The sequence below is a fragment of the Aplidium turbinatum genome, chromosome 10 (genome assembly GCF_918807975.1).
Source record: "Aplidium turbinatum chromosome 10, kaAplTurb1.1, whole genome shotgun sequence".
NCBI lineage: Eukaryota > Metazoa > Chordata > Ascidiacea > Aplousobranchia > Polyclinidae > Aplidium > Aplidium turbinatum.
In genome coordinates this window covers 26,135,995-26,152,997 of record NC_137481.1, presented here as the reverse complement: position 1 = coordinate 26,152,997, position 17,003 = coordinate 26,135,995, and the positions used below count along the sequence as shown (strand labels likewise).

General features: G+C 40.8%; 1 protein-coding gene across 1 annotated transcript in view; it reads left to right on the top strand.

Moving 5' to 3' along the window:
* LOC145777884 (uncharacterized) overlaps positions 1-17,003 on the top strand; it is a 37,796-nt gene that overhangs the window by 4,125 nt on the left and 16,668 nt on the right. The window contains exons 2-4 of the mRNA XM_082589240.1: positions 122-259; positions 2,012-2,145; positions 11,146-11,287. Coding sequence (XP_082445366.1) covers positions 122-259; positions 2,012-2,145; positions 11,146-11,287 — 414 coding nt within the window. The remainder of the gene's footprint in view (positions 1-121; positions 260-2,011; positions 2,146-11,145; positions 11,288-17,003) is intronic.

The window sequence follows — 17,003 nt, the reverse complement described above, 5'->3', positions numbered from 1 at the left end:
CTGAAGCAAAGAATTTTCGTTCATTTTGTATTTTTGTTGTATGATTCAAATTCAAACTAAATACTTTTTGTCGACATAGTTTTGAACACAAAATTTATAAAGAAACCGCTTTGTTTTTCAGAGGTATCCCACTGGATTTGGGCAACACGTTCATCTCAAACCGCTCCGCGGCCGCGCTTAGAACAATTGAAATACTTCCTTCATACTGATGAAAGCCTCAGGGCAACACTCGCGTTAAGGTTAATTTGGTCGAATCACAGTAAGTGACAAAACATTGTTTTATATAAAAATTGTCAAGTAAATGGATTGCGCCGAGGCGATCCAAAACACGAGTTCGTCAAAGCCACCAAGTAAACTTCGCTTTGAGTTGCTTGAACACAAATGTGCCCAATTCAAAGTATAGTGAAAGTTAGGTGAAATCTGAAACAAGTTATATGCAAAATAAAACTGTTTATTTGTTTTTACACGTTTTCTGCAGGTCAAAATCAATTTTTTTTAATAGTCTTAAAACTCTAACTTGCGCATAATTTTGATATTTTCTTAATGAATATTTTGTTTTAAATTCGAAAACGCTCTTTAGCAGTTTTTCACTGTGGTCGTTATGTTTTAAGATATTTTAAAAGCATACTAGGCTAAATGAAATTTTCAAGCTGGAATTAAGCATTAAATGCGTAAAATGAACATTCAAGAATACATTTAAAAAAAAAATTATCGAAAAAAGTTTGTTTTCAATGGCATTGGCAAGGTCCAAAGTCCAATGTTTCATTTATTTTTAATTTTTTTAAATTACCAAAAAGTGGAAACACTGCTCGAGAATACGTCACTATCGACAGCAATAACAAAAGCCACGTTACCACATCTGATGTTTTGAGCAAACTATCTGATGTTTTGATGTTGAAATCTGATGTTTTGATGTACATACATACATAGCCTAGGCTACAGTTAAATCGTCCGCAGCAACAACTATTGCTCGATCAGCTGATTGCTAGTCTATAGTGACGTAGACTGTAAAGTTGCACGCTTTGCAGCTCACGCCCATTCCCGTTTTGAAAGCTCTGACAAAAGCACGCGCGGAATGCTGATCAGGCCGCAATAAGGCAAAACTTTATTGAAAATCGTTTTATGGTAGCAAGTTAAACACAAAGAACGTGTACAATCGCCAAGTCAGGTTTTTCCTTTAGTATCCCTTTAAGCTTTAAAAGTGGGAATTGCGCATGAGCTTGATATTATGGTTTATCAACGTTCATCTAATTCTAAGCCAAAGGTTTATCAAGGTTTTGGACCCAAAACGTATTTTTTTTGGTTTTTTAAGCTTTAAAACAAGACTTGTGTGTTATTTCTGAATTTTTATAAAAGTTTCAGATATAAGTTTTACAATGCTATTTTTAGTTTTATAAAAAAAAGGTTGAAAAGCACTACTTTAGAGGATAAGACGCTTGCTTTCCAATCCTGCAATCCTAATTCCACACCCAACTGCTAATTGTTAAAACATCGATCACGTCTGAAATAAGTTGGGTGGTGCAGTTGCTGAAGGAAAAGGAGCCAAGATAAAACATCTGGCCACCCTACTCTTGTTAGTACCAAAGGCCAAGTATAATGAGAACCTTATCTTTACATTCTCTGTGATGAAACATTTAATAACCAATTGAGGCTTTTATTCACTGAAATATAGAAATACAAAACAATAAGAACTAAAGACAAACTGATAGCAATAGGTAACGTAGTAGGCATACAACACAAACTTCTACTGTAACATATAGTTTCAAACACAAGACTGCGACGCTCTGGCAAAGCAGTTGAAAGAAAAGAATGCTTGTGGTGCCAGAGGCATCGCGCTTCTTAATCAAGCAGCAGATGGCATAACTACCAAACACAAATTGCAGATGTTGTCAAGACGTAAATACCACATTCTCTAACGCTTTAAATTAAATATGTGACCACCATCATTTTGTAACAGTCACTGCCAACGGGAAAGAGCCTAAACGAGCATGGCTGCTGTTGTTGTTTTTAGGAGAAAACTTCCGGGAGTTTGTGGATGGATATTATTTATCAATTGCAACAGAAGACACTGATGGAACAGAAAAACGGAAAATATATTTCAAGAATAAAAGCTCTTTGATAGAAAATCATTCTTTCAATACCAAGGTTGGTTGAACTATATATCAATTTAGCTATTTCAACCATTTTATTTATTAAAATCTGTGCGAGGCTGCACATCTTTCCTGTATGAGCGTTTTTGCTGTAATATTTTTTTATCGACTTAAGGAAATCTTCATTCGTATGAGAGGTTGGTTTTTGGACTACGTTTCTTTGGAGTCAAGTGTCCGGGCATTCTTTAAGCAGTCACGATTGTAGAGTCATCCAGCGTTGACAGACCAACTGCCCTTGGAGTAGTGAACGTCGGGCAGTGGTAGAGGATGTGGTCTGCTGTCTGTTCCTCAGAACCACAGTTGCATGCCGCAGAGTTGATAGGCTCTAGCCATGGTCTGGCATGACCCGACCTGTAATCGATTTCTAATCTACCTGCACTAGAGGCGAAAGCGAACTAAGCTACTCCAAACGTACTACTGCGACACTCTGGTAAAGCAGAGTTGCCAGAATTTGAGTGTTGCCAGACTTTTTTTTGATCATTCAAAAAGAGTCGTCGTCGTCGTCGTATGAGCTTCTGGTGCCAAGGGTCTACTCTTTTATCACCCCAGATTCACGATGTTCCCGGACAAAGCTGGAAGGCTACTAAAGAGCAGCCAGTCTTTGGTTTCATCATCCAAGACACTCAGACCTTCCACTCCATTAGGCGGGCTGAAGATGTTGCAGTCGTTGATGATGTGGTCTGCGGTCTGTTCCTCGGCACCACGTTCACAAGTAGAAGAGGCCATTCTCCATTGGTGCATGGTTGAGCGAAAAAGCCCAACGTCCGTACGGAGACGGTTGAGGCGCACCTACGCTTGTCGGTAGCGTGAGGCCTGTGGGACGGGTGTCGGCGTGGGGGTGAATGAGTGGAGTGTGGGGGTGCTTGACTTCCATTCATAATTCCATTTATTGTCCGCCGAATTAGCCGCAGAGATATCTTGTCCATCAGCTTCTTTGAGCAGAAGTTAAGCGGCTGGCACAAATGGGTGTCTTTGCTGTCAGCAGGGCGCTCGTTAAAGGGAGCAGAGACCTTGGAGTGAAGAAGATGGTTGGGCTCCAATGCCAGTCGACCAAGAGACAGAGTGGCTTCTTCGCGACAAAGCTCAGCAGGTTGGATGCCAGCACGAATGGGCTCTGCTGAAAAGTAGACAAGGGTTTGGGATGCTATACGCAAAGTGGCAGCTCTTGCTCCCCAATTGGAACCTGCCAGGCGCTTGAGTAGCGCAGCGCAGGTTGTCAGTTTCTTGCGCAATGACACCAAATGGTGGCGGTACGTGAGCGATCTGTCTAGTGTCTCCCCCAAGATATCTTGTTTCGGGGAAGAAGAACAGAGGTTTTCCATTATTACAGACATGTAGCTCACGATCAGCTTCCCGATTGTTTAGGTGGAAAGCTGCTGCCACAGTTTTGATTTCGCTGAGTTTCAGTCACCATTTCTGGAGATAAGCTGAGAGGGTTTTTATGTCCTGGCTCAGGATGTCTTCTAAGTTTTCCCACAACTTTGTGGAGTGGAGAATTGCCAGATCGTCCACGTATGCGCACTTTGCGGAGACCGGACAAATTCCAGTCCGAGTCTTGTCCGGTCCTCTGTAACTTCAAAAAGATAGATTTATTAAAATTGTGGTATTGTTTTGATTTGTTGTTCTTCGTTTTGTATCAAGTCGGGTCGCCCTTTTTTCAACGACTCCGACTCCGGACACGCCAAAATCGTGAGCTTTTAAAAAAAAATTATCCTCAACTATTCTGAACGTGTTGCGACCGTGCCAATTTTTTAACTTAATATACTTATTTCGGTCTCAAGCGCGTTTTAACGTTCGCGTTTTGTCGCTTCTACCTTTTTCTCGACCTTTGCTATGTTCACGTGTATTGTTTTTGCTGTGATGGTCATAAATAAAAACAATTGAACTGAACTAAAACAATAAGGTTAATCCAGGGCCTCTGAGAGAAATATTCGCTAGGGGTACGAAGAGTCATTCCGGGCCCCCTTTCATTCCGGGCTCCTTTTGTCTTGGGCAAAACGCGTGATGCTTGCTTAGTAGGCTGGCGCAAAATCTCGAAAAAAAATTTTTTTCTTTTAAACTTTTCGTCAGTTTGGAATATTGTTCATTTTGGTAAATGTATCTCCTACACCAAATTTCACAAAAAAATATTAACGTTTGACCCTGGTTCACCTGGTTTAAATTTTTTCAAAATACCGAATTTTCGCTTCCTAATGGACACAATAAGAGGCAGTAACACAAACTTGTAGCAAGCAAAGTGGTTTAATTAGCAACTCCATGAACACTGACACGTGTATTACTCTCAAAATGTCAAATTCTACCACATTTCAGACATGATTTTCTTTGTGCACCCTTCACCGTAGTAAATATCTACTGCTTTCAGTTTCTTGAATCATTTGACGATGTTTATCGATTTTCACAGGCCAACAAAACTTTTTTTTATATAAAGGCAGTCATTTTAAGGTCATTTTAAGGTATTTCGAGGCCCCTTATTCTGAAAATGCACTAAGTTTTCTCGAATTGGCTCTAGTTTTTGAGTTACAGCAAAAATATTTTTTTTGTAATTTTTGAGACCCTATAGATTTAACGTCGTGTCGTTTACTACATAGACAAAACTGGAAGTAATCCCAGGCACATTTCTGAGTTGTATAAACGCTATTTGGAACCAATCACGTTGATTACAACCCAAACAAACAGCTATTTGACGTTTACTGGCCCAGTAACAATCAAAATACGACGTGAAGTAAGCCTGAGGATACAAGATGTAGAATATAGGCCTATAACTTGCGTTTTGCGTTAATATATTTGTTGACTTCAACAGTATCAGACTTACTAAGTGAGCTACTAAGTACAAACAAAATGGATACATTGTTTTGCTTAACAAACTAGACAAATAAGCAAAACAAAGCTGTCGATGAACAAACGCAACTTTTTATTATGATTGGCCTACTGAGCAACACCCGTCAAGGTATGAAGGCCATTTATATAATTATAGAATACAAAGTTATGTTATTCAGTAAAGTAGCTGCTCAGAATTATATCCTTGTTACGGAAGAACGTAATCTTGGCCTTGGAGTCAAGAATGCCATGTTGATCGAGATCAGGAGCCAAGATTCCAGCTACCACTTTTGATGGCTAAATTTTTAACTACTACAGTAGGTGGTAGAAATTGTTTTAAGAAAAAAAAATTGATGTTGCTCCAAAACACTTCTGAAGGTATTGAGGTTACTCTCAGTCATGCCCGTTTTCCTATTGTTTCAAGCAAATCACCACTTGAAACTAGAGAGGGCAAACAAAAAACAGAAATAGCAACGTCCATGCAATGACTGCCTTGCACACTCCATGTAAACATAATGTTTCAACTTCCTTCGAACATCCTCACCGTGCAGAAGTATCAATTTTCATGGTGATGCCACGGCTTTCTTTATGCCATGGCACTCTGAACTTCTTAGCCTTGAGCCCAGAAACGGGTTTGAGTGCAATGTTTGCATACTTTATAGGAGGAACCCAGGACTTATCTTGATCACCCAGCTTCATGTCAAAGTAATAATAATAATAATAATGCTTGTTTGTATATAGCGCTGTAGCCTATCTATCGCAGAATGCGTTGCTCCTCTGCGTTGCCTCATGCAGCAAAATATATCTGGGTTGTTTGTACAGCATCCTACTTGTTAAAGGCATATTTTATTAGCCTATATGCCATTTATTTAGCCTATAGACCAGAAAAAAAACTTCTTGCAGCAAAGACTTGGCCTTAGCAAAGGCTTAGAATAAAATTTCATTTGTACAGTATCCATTTCAATAGGCCTACCTATTCAATATAAAGCTGCATTCATAAACACATGACTTTCGGGATATTTTTCTTGTGAGGTAGGCCTACTGATTCACAACTGTTTTCATTGAATATTTATGTCTCCCTTATGTTAAACACAATTCATTTCAACCTTTGCTTGCGTTTTGAACTTTCGTGCAATATGAACCAATTGAACTAGACAAGTGCAATTATGACATCATAATGGTAAACAGGGCTGAAAATAAGTGATTTGCTATTTGAAAGCTTTTGAGAAACGATTTCAAAAATATTTTCATTGTCGAATATCTCGAAAACTAGAGCCAATTCGAAAAAACTAAGTGCATTTTCGGAATCAGAGGCCCTGAAATACTCTATAATGACTCTCATCTTCTGTGCCAAATTTTTTTTTGTTGGTCTATGTTATAAATTCACTGACTGCGAAAAGGCTGTAAAATCAACTAAAATGACACTAAAAGCATGCACTATTAGTGACTGTCAGACTTGGAGTAGGGTGAAGATGTTCCACGTGGAAGTTAACAGAGGAAGTGACGTCAAAATTACGTGGTCAAATTTTGAGAAATCCCCTCTTCAGATACCGGTACTGCTGAACCACTTCGAAATTTACTAATTTTTCAGAAAAATTCAGAAATTCTACTTGGGTGAACCAGGGTCAAAGATCAAAACCCAACAAAAATTTTTGGTTTACAAATATCAGTGAGCAAAATGGAACATTATTCCAAACTGACAAAAATTTTAAAGAACATCAAGGAAAATGAGCCACCCTATGCTTAGGCATATTGCACACCATACCACATTTTACTGCAGGATTGGACATCTGTGCGCAATAATAGTATCAGGCTGCAATAAAATTATTATTTAGTGTTTTTGTTGTGCATATCATGTGATCTGTCCCTCGCCAATTTGTGTATCCTGCATTGAGTTCGTGTGTCAGTTGTTGATGGTGCTGTTGAGATGTGTCGCTTGTAGGCTACAGCTTTAATGTAAAATTTTCAAATTCATTTATTTATTTCTCTTAGATTATTCCTGGTGAGGACACTATGCGATGTTGAAAACGATAGATTTAGTAGTTTTTTTCTTTTGTTGTGTGTTTAATAAAAAATGTTAAATTCATTAACGTTACTGAGTGTTATAGGATAGGCTATGGATCTAAAACAACAAGTCAAGCTCTCTACCAAGGCTCAAACATAACATATTGTTAAAACATAATCAAATTAATCGTCTGACCAATAACCTTTCTTCATTAACTTTTGCTTTCATCAAATGCCTAGCAGAAGTGAACGAAGTCATTTTTTTTTACTCCGGCTGCGCTCCTGCTCCGAAAGTATTCACTCCGGCTTCTGCTCCGATGGACAGAAGAATAACCAACTTTAATGATTTAATTTGAGATGCTTTTACCAAAACATTTTTCCAAAACAAAACACATCACCACTTTGGGCCCTTAAATTGCGTGCAATGCATTCAATTACCTTTCCGGGCCCTTTTTCTACATTACGGCCCTCCCCAGGACTAAAGAATAACAACTTTTATGCTTGAATTTAGTCATTTAGAATAGTTTTAACCAAAAAGTTTTTGTGCGCAAACTACAAAAACACAATTTCGGGCCCTCCAAAAGCCACAGTCCTGGGCCCTCAAAGGTACGCCGTACCCTCCGTACTCCTCTCTCATAGGCCTTGGGTTAATCACGTTGATGGTTAGACATAAAAACCGTTTTAAATATGTTCTTCTCACCTCATAAACTGAAAACTTGCAAGTGCTCTTGACATCTCCTAGTCAGTATCAAAGTTGAAACATTGTCTTGATTCGTAGTATTGTTGACAGGAGGGTCCAGGGAGTACTTTCATACCCGGGCCCGAGATGATTTAACTGTATCTTAGTACGAGCTGCTTTCGTACGCTTAGAGCACATCACGGGCTATTTTAGCCTGTGCTAATTAATCGTTAATAACGGGAGATATGAAAATCACAGAACCAAAATATTTTACAAAGTTAATAGCTATGTGTATTGTGCGTATAGCAATTAAATTTTTACCCAACAAATTCATTGAAATAATGTGTTTGAGATGAAAAGACGTCAAGAAGTCGGTTTTTATTCTAATTTCCTAAAAATAGCTTCAAATTTGAAATTCTTGAATAAAGTCATCTTTCTTTTTTTTTAACGTGTGACCGGTACGCCAAATGCCAACAAGACCTCTGTCGGTACGCCAAATGCCAACAAGACCTCTGTCGGTACGCCAAATGCCAACAAGACTTCTGCCGGTACGCCAAATGCCAACAAGACCTCTGCCGGTACGCTAAATGCCAACAAGACCTCTGTCGGTACGCCAAATGCCAACAAGACCTCTTCTGCCGGTACGCCAAATGCCAACAATACCTCTGTTGGTACGCCAAATGCCAACAAAACTTCAAGAGCTCTGCCTGTACGCCAAATGCCAACAAGACCTCTGCCGGTACGCCAAATGCCAACAAGACCTCTGCCGATACGCCAAATGCCAACAAGGCCTCTGTCGGTACGCCAAATGCCAACAAGACCTCTGTCGGTACGCCAAATGCCAACAAGACCTCTGTCGGTGCGTTAAATGCCAACAAGAACTCTGTCGGTACGCTAAATGCCAACAAGACCTCTGTTGGTAGGCCAAATGCCAACAAAACCTCTGTCGGTACGCCAAATGCCAACAAGAGCTTTGTCGGTACGCCAAATGCCAACAAGACCTCTGTTGGTACGCCAAATGCCAACAAAACCTCTGTCGGTACGCCAAATGCCAACAAGAGCTCTGTTGGTGCGTCAAATGCCAACAAGACCTCTGTCGGTACGCCAAATGCCAACAAGACCTCTGTCGGTACGCCAAATGCCAACAAGAGCTCTGCCGGTACGCCAAATGCCAACAAGACCTCTGCCTGTAGGCCAAATGCCAACAAGACCTCTGTTGGTACGCCAAATGCCAACAAAACCTCTGTCGGTACGCCAAATGCCAACAAGAGCTTTGTCGGTGCGTCAAATGCCAACAAGAGCTTTGTCGGTACGCCAAATGCCAACAAAACCTCTGTCGGTAGGCCAAATGCCAACAAGACCTCTGCCGGTCTGCCAAACGCTAACAAGACCTCTATCAGTACGCCAAATGCCTACAAGAGCTCTGTCTGTGCGTCAAATGCCAACAAGAGCTCTGTCGGTACGCCAAATGCCAACAAAAGCTCTGTCGGTACGCCAAATGCCAACAAAACCTCTGTCGGTACGCCAAATGCCAACAAGGGCTCTGTCGGTACGCCAAATGCCAACAAGACTTCTGTCGGTACGCCAAATGCCAACAAGACCTTTTCTGCCGGTACGCGGTATTAAAATATTTGAGTGGCACTGCCATATCGAATGCAAATAATCTCTGCTTTCCATCTAAATAATCGGGAATCTCAGCGTCAACTGTCTGTCTCGCTAAAAGGAAATCCTTTACCATATACTGCAAACCCAACTTACCTTGGAGTAAAACTTGACCGGCAGTTGACCTACAGACCCCACATCGAGTCACTCCGTGCCAAGGTTACCTCGCGAAATAACTTCTTGAGAAGCCTAGCAGGAACAGGATGGGGAGCCCGAGCATCAACCTTGCGTACAAGTGCACTAGCCTTGGTCTACAGCTCAGCCGAATATGCCTCAGCTGCATGGAACCGCAGCAGACACACAAAAAAGATGGATGTGTGCATTAACGACACCTTGCGCATCATCACTGGCTGTCTCCGCCCCACACCTACTGCTTATCTGCCAACTTTGGCTGGCATTGCTCCTGCTCATGTCCGTAGGGAAGAAGCCTCTCACAAACTGGCTCTACATGCGAGACTCGATCCTCAACACCTTCTCTACAGTCACTCCCAAACAAATGGACCAGTCAGACCTCAACGCCTATCATCAAGGCGCCCATTCCATCGATATGCTACACAACTTGTGGATAAGAACTTCAGCTGCATGGAAACATGGACCCAAGAATGGAACGAGCTGCCACATATCCCTCCCCAGTTTTCAGTTATGCCAGCACTCTCCATCCCTCCTGGAGCAGACCTCTCAAGAAAGGCATGGGTCACATTGAACAGGATCAGATGTGACGTTGGCTGTACTGGAGTTAATTTGTTTAGGTGGGGGTTGCATAATTCGCCGATATGTGTCTGCGGAGCTGTAGAACAAACAATGCAACACATACTCCACGAATGTCCCATCTTACGACCCCCAAGTGGAATCACTGGTATTCGACAACTGGACCCAACTACCGTATCTTGGCTGCACGAGGAGGCATTGCCAATCTAAGCTACTGCAAGTCAAACGAGAGAAGAAGAAGAAGAAGAAGATCGAATGCCCATTGTGGAAACAAAATAATGAAATTTCGAATTTTTCAACAAGATGGAATGATTTAGTCAACAAAAAGATAGTTTTTGTTTGTTAATGTCTTCAATACTTTTTGGCTAATGCCTACTTTGCTCAACTAGACTACTGCCACACCGCTTTGTGTGTTTTAAAGCAAACAAAATTGGTCAACATAGGCTATAGCCTATTTTTTAAATTTGGCATAAAAAAATGTAAATAACTTAAAATTCTGACATGAGAGAACAAATTTGAGTTCAAATTTGAAATCAGCGCCCAAAATTGCATCTGAAATGGATATTCATATCTGAGTTCCCGACATGCCATGCTTTTGTTGTGACGCAATGATAACTGTCCCTCTATGGCCTTCGATGATCAACAAATCCGCTAACCAAAACAAATAACGAATTTTTACCACTGTTTTTACCTTCAGCACTGAAGATGAAAACAGTCTAGCTTTGAACATTTGTTGAGTATGAGTTTAGTAGCTTATCTACATTTTGGGCTCGTATTTTTCTAATTAGATTGATAAGGCATATCCTTTTGCGGTCCAAGTACATCCCTGTGATGCAAAATAAAATTATGTAATACGGTCCAACGTCATCCCTGGGACGATGTCTACACATTGTTGCTCAACAAGGTCCAAATACCTCCGTGGGGTGCTTTTGAAAATTTGGAAATTTGGAAAAAAAAATTTGGACCTGTACGAACCACAACCGAAAAAAAAATTTGGACCTCAAAAGGATATTGACCATTTTGCTCCTAGGTCTGTGTGTATGCAAATTTTTTCAAGACTTTTGCTGTTCACAGCATTTCTTGAAATATAAATAAGTAACTTTACTGTTCACAAATATATTTCAGATTATGTTCAAATATGAGGAATACGGGCTGGTAGGTCCCTTGGTGGTCCCGGGCAAATATTATTACGTAAAACTGCAAGCACTGCCTGGTTACCACAGCAACACAAATTCTCAAAGTATATTCAAGAGCATCAGAATGCCAGGTAGGATATTGGAACTGTAGCCCAGTGGTTCTCAACATTTTTGCCTTGGCGGACCCTTTTTAATGTCCTCAAAGTGGTTGCAGACCCCAAAAAAATCTTAAATTTTAGTATATCGCGTAGGGTGGTCCTTATTTGCCTGCTTTTGAATTTTTAAATAGGCACTTTCTAAAATAGTTTTAAATTAGTTAAAATGGAAAACCTCATGTTTTTTTAAAAATTATTTGACGTTTAAGATATATGTATATGCTCTGTATATGCTCCAAAACCTTAAAATTTCTTCGAAAATGACCTAGCTTAAGTTTAAAATATCATTGAGGCATGACTGCACTCTGCAGAATATTCAAACTTGTTCAATGTTTTTCATGGCAACACTATTCAAGTCATAGACAGTCAAGAGAACATAGGTTTTTTGGTTACTCAACGGAAACCTGGAGGAAGACTGGACAGGAAGCTGAAGAAAAAGGAAAGTGAAAGGACAAAACGATTGGAAAGTGAAAGGACAAAACGATTGGATTTATGAAAAGACTGCAAATTTCTCATAACGAACCTAAAAGGGAAATGTTTGGAAAAGTTCAACTAGAGAGCAGCTGTTTCTCTGCTGAAGAGGATTCACAAGGAAACAAAGACTTCATGCATCTTTTACATCTGACTTCAGAATTCTACCTCTCAAAAAACTTAACAGAAAGGGCATATGCCTTGACAGCATGCCTTGACGTTCTTGCTTCCCTCCACAGAGGCAAGATCAATTGTAGGCATGCTGTAACAGTCGGCTTATATCTTTAACATGTCAGTGAAAACCATAGCTTCTCAATAACGTTAATGAAACAAGCAACAAGTACATAAGAAATTAGCATTAAGTGTTACACGCTGATAAGACGAGACACCAGCAGACATGATTCAGCGTGTAAGCCCTACCTTAAGAAGCCCCTAATAACAGTGATTATAAAGTTAATGAACAACAGAAGCCAGTGGCGTAGGAGCATATGCTGCCGCCCCTGGCTTTCGTTGAAAATGCCGCCCTAAGTAGACTGCAGAAAATATTGAAATAGTTTCATGTTCAAGCAATCTTTTCAAAAAAATAATTACAAATAATGTGCCGCGTCTCAGAAGTTCTATATTGCTTGAGAAAGAAGCCTCACTGTCTCAGCGTTTAGACCAAAAATAAAAGACAATAAATGGACAACAAATGTATTAGGCAAATAAATGATCATTAGCCGCCTCAAAATTGAACTTTTTGAGCTTTCGCCGAAGCAAAATCAGCGCTAATATCTTCAAAATCAAGTTTTTGAACGTAGTCTCTTTCTATAGAAAGAATCGATAGAGCTGATAGCCGATCATCATTCATGGTAAAACGTAAATACGACTTTATCATTTTGAGCTTTGAGAAACTCCTCTCACACAGCTCGCAATTGAAACACCAATGGTAAGATAAAGTTTCAGACACAAGCATAAATATAGTGTCGAATCAAGTCGGTGTGTTTAGCTAACCACTGTAAAACATCAAACGCTGTTGCATTGCATTCCGATCAAACGTGGTTTCACTGCTTCGCACCAGCCTCTTAAATCTGTCAATTTCCAAAGCTAACTCCAAAAAGTCCACCTCGTCGTCATAAGTGCTTTTAAAAGCGTTGGTGAATCCATTGTGACTTTCGCTTTGCAGCAGCGCGTGAGGATTCAAAAATCCAAACATATCATTCAAGTGGTGTATGCCGGTAAACGTTAATTAATGTTAGTAGGCTAAATGTTACTAAGAATTGAACAACAGACGGAGTACAGGCTACAGCTATACAACATCACGCAAGAAGCAACTCGAGCTTTTTAGCTGTTGTTCTATCCTTAAATTTATTAAGGTGTGCAAGCTGTCTCTTTGTAAATCATTTTCTTGTTTTACTTGTTATTTATTTTTGCATTAGCCTACTTCATTTCTCGTGCTGTATGCACTGTGCAGCCTCATTTTTACGCCCCCTTGCAGCCTGCCGCCCCTGGCGCAGAGCCAGAACCGCCAATGGCTGCTACGCCACTGAACAGAACATGCGTAACAAACGACGCCTAAGGATCAGACTAGCATATTAGCCTACATTATTACAAGATAGTGTGTGAAGGAAAAATAACCACCACACCCCAAAAGGGCTAGTTCTGAACAAAGGAGTAACTGACAAAAACTACTAGCCTATGATTAAATGCATGGATGGATGCGGTTTCACGTTTTGCCCAGAACCAGGTCTGGCTATGCCGGTAACAAGGTGGAAGGTGAACGGTTTATGCGAAAGTCTAAATGTATAAAAGAATGAATGCAGTTTCAAGTCTTGCCCCGATGATATCACGACTATAATGCAAGATGGGATCTACCTAATTAGTATAAGTGGATGGATGGATGCAGTTTCAAGTTTTGCCCAAGACGATGACCTTACTGTAATTAATCGGGTACGTAGCTATGTAATTGAAAGAATGGATGCAGTTTTACGTGTTGCCCAAAACGGAGACTGATTGTAACTAAGATAAGTCGTAGTCTTTCAAGTAAGCGGGCACAATGATGTTCCTGCCAGCATGAGAGACGACGGGGCTGCAGTGACGTTTATCAACGTCGACGGGGGGGGGGGCACCGGAGCGCTGGGTAGGGCCTGATAATGACCGATTCTGCAGCAGAGCTACATCTAGTTTCAGGCTGGGAAACTTCCAGATTCTCTACTTCTACAACAGGGTGGAACATCGCGGCTTTAAGTCTATCGACCGAGACCGCATCGGGCTTGCCATTAAATGCTCAGAGTGAAATATTTATCGTTGCGGTTGAGGATGAGACATGGTCCTTGATAGGGCCTCGGTAGGGTAAACAACACTCTGTCCGTTCGGACGAACACATGCGTGCATGAGAACAGGGCATCGTCCAGGAATATTTTTTTGTGTACTGCAATACTTTAATCATCAATGCCATATATGAGCACGACAGGTAGTAAAATTACAGCAACCAAAATATCAAACTCAAGTTTCTGTCAAATAGACTTTCATAGAAAGATGTTTTTGTTACGGACAATTGTTCCCCAAATGAATCGTCACATAACTTACGTCATGGAATATTTTAAAAAATGAGCAGAGATTGCAACATACTTCGTAACACCAGTAAAACATTGCACAAACCGTGTCAACACCTGTTGGGAATTGCATAACAATGTTTATCACTGTTACGTCACAGAAGCTGGTTACGTGCATTTGAAATATTTCAATTCAGTTTCGTCATTTTAGAACCGTTGTTGGAAGGTTGGTCAAATATTAAAACTGTTTTGCTTGTGCTTACCAACTAGACGAAATTTCTGTCTTTTATCCAAGTAATTTGTATTGTGGTGACAAGTTTTAGTGGCGTATCGCGTTACGCCTCATTCTCGACAGCCTGTTGGCCACTTTTTTCTGAAATACAATTCTTGAGAAAAGACGTTTTCAAAAGAGTATTTTTTCGGTGTTATCGCATACAGACGAAAGGATCTGGGAATTTTATGTTACAACTTTCCCACGAAGATATTATGGTTTACTGCTGTGACCATAAAAAATAAAAGACGGTCCTCTGGCTAGTGTTTGTACGGAAGCACAGGCAAGAACAAAAAAGACGGTCCTCTGGCTAGTGTTTGTACGGAAGCACAAAAAAGAAAAATTCTTGTTCTTGTCAGTTGGGACCGATGAACTTCAAGCTAAAAATTAAAGACGTTTATTTGTTGGTTCTTGGCAAGAAAGAAAATTAAAGACTATCGATCTGTGCTTCAAGATTCAACTGGACGAATCCAAGCAAGTTGTGTGGAACTTTCAATAGCCGAGATTGGAAGAGTCCAGAAGGGGTTGGACTTGATATACCCCTACAACTACGGTACTGTGTATTTAAATTCTTTTTTCTATTTTTTTACGGTCACTGCAGTTAAGTTTTTATAACTATTGTAATTATTGTTTGTGTGTGTGTAATTTAATTTTAATTGTTAAGCCCAGTATTTAATATGTCTACACTCGGTGTCGACAAGGACTCGACCGCCGTCGACTCGATTAGGTTTAAGCTTGATGATGTTCTTTGCGGTCGTGAAGGTTATTCTGGGGAGGGATCCAGTAACGATGAGGCTAAGTTAGTCATGGAGGCCCGGTATCTTAAAAGGGATATTTTGACTCGAATTGGGGAACTTTCTGTAGCTCTAGGTTCTTTTAGTGATAAGCGGGAATTGGTAGTTTTTAGATCTAAGTTCTCTACTTTGGAAGAGAATTTCCGGCATTTCCATGCACTGTTGGGTAAAATTTTTAACTCTGAAAATTTGGCAGAACTTCGTGATAGGGTATATCCTAAATTTAACTTGTTAAAAAATAACTTTGAACAAAAAGAAAGTGAGTACTTAGATATGTTGGATGCTGACATACATCCTGAGGATAGCGCCTCAAATGTGAGCACTAGGATGTCTAGGAGTTCGTCTCGGAAAGTTGCACAAATTAACCTACAGCTAAGAAGAGAAGAGCTCCAAATACGAGCTGAGGCCGAAGCGAGAGCTGCTAAAGCCGCTGCGAGAGCTGAGGCCATACGAGCTGAGGCCAAAGCAAAAGCTGCTGAGGCCGCCGCGAAAGCTGAGGCCGAAGTGAGAGCTGCTGAGGACGCCGCGAGAGCTGCTAAGTTTGCACTCAAAGACGCCCAGGTGAGGGCTGAACAACGTAAGGAGGTGGCTTTAGCTGAATATCGATCAGAGGTGGGCTCCCGGCGTAGCTATAAGAAGGGATCTTCTAGGCATTCCAGAAGTGAACATCAAACGCGGTTAAATTTAGATAACCTTTTCCAGACACCTTTTCAATCCGTAGGTGTAGCCTACCAGTACAATCCACATGTTTTCCAGCTGTTTGAGGAGGTCTCGGGGCCGCGACTAAGGGTCTTCCGAAGGATCTAAAGCCAAGGCCTGCAAATTTTAGCCGAACTCCTGCCCCAGAGCTTACAGATCACGGGGCCGCTATTAGAAGTAATGTTTTTTCCCCTTCACAGTTTTCTGCGCCGCTAGTTTTTGATCGCCCAGCTACACGAAATTTGAGTGGTTGTGAGATGCGTGTCGCGTCTACTGATTTTAACGTGTGTGAGGATCGTGATCGGGCTGTGCATGTGACTGAGCCCCATCAGCCCCTTAAGGGATATAGCTTGTCTTCTCCCGCTAAATCGAGTTCTCAACAGCAGGATTGCTTTTTTGAATACCAAAATAGTAGGACGTTTTTCGATAAGGCGGCCTTGATTGGTTACGATGGTAACAATATGTCATTTATCTTCTTTAAAAATCGTATTACGGCTTTTATGGCAGCTTCGCCTTTTAAAGGAACTCGTTTGACTTTGTTACAAGCAGCTTGTGTTAGAACAGCTGCGCAAACGATTGCTAATTTGGTTTCTGACACTCCTGGCTTGTCAGAGGAAGACAGGATAGAAATGTCGTTAGCTCGCTTGTCCCAACGTTTTGGAGTTCGTGGAGGTCTTTTCGCCGAACCAGAAATTAGAAAGTACCGCTATGGTAGCAAATGGAGTTCGATCTCTTCTAGTGATTTGAAGAGTTTAAAGATGAATTGTCGCTGTGTCTTCTTTACGCGCAAGCTTATGGTCAGCGTGATAAATTGGAAGGACGTTTTGTTTTGGATTTGGCTAAGCGGCTCCGTTTGACGCTAAGCAGCGTTATCTTGACTTATTAGGTGATCAGTATGGTAGCACTGATGAGCCTACTTTTCA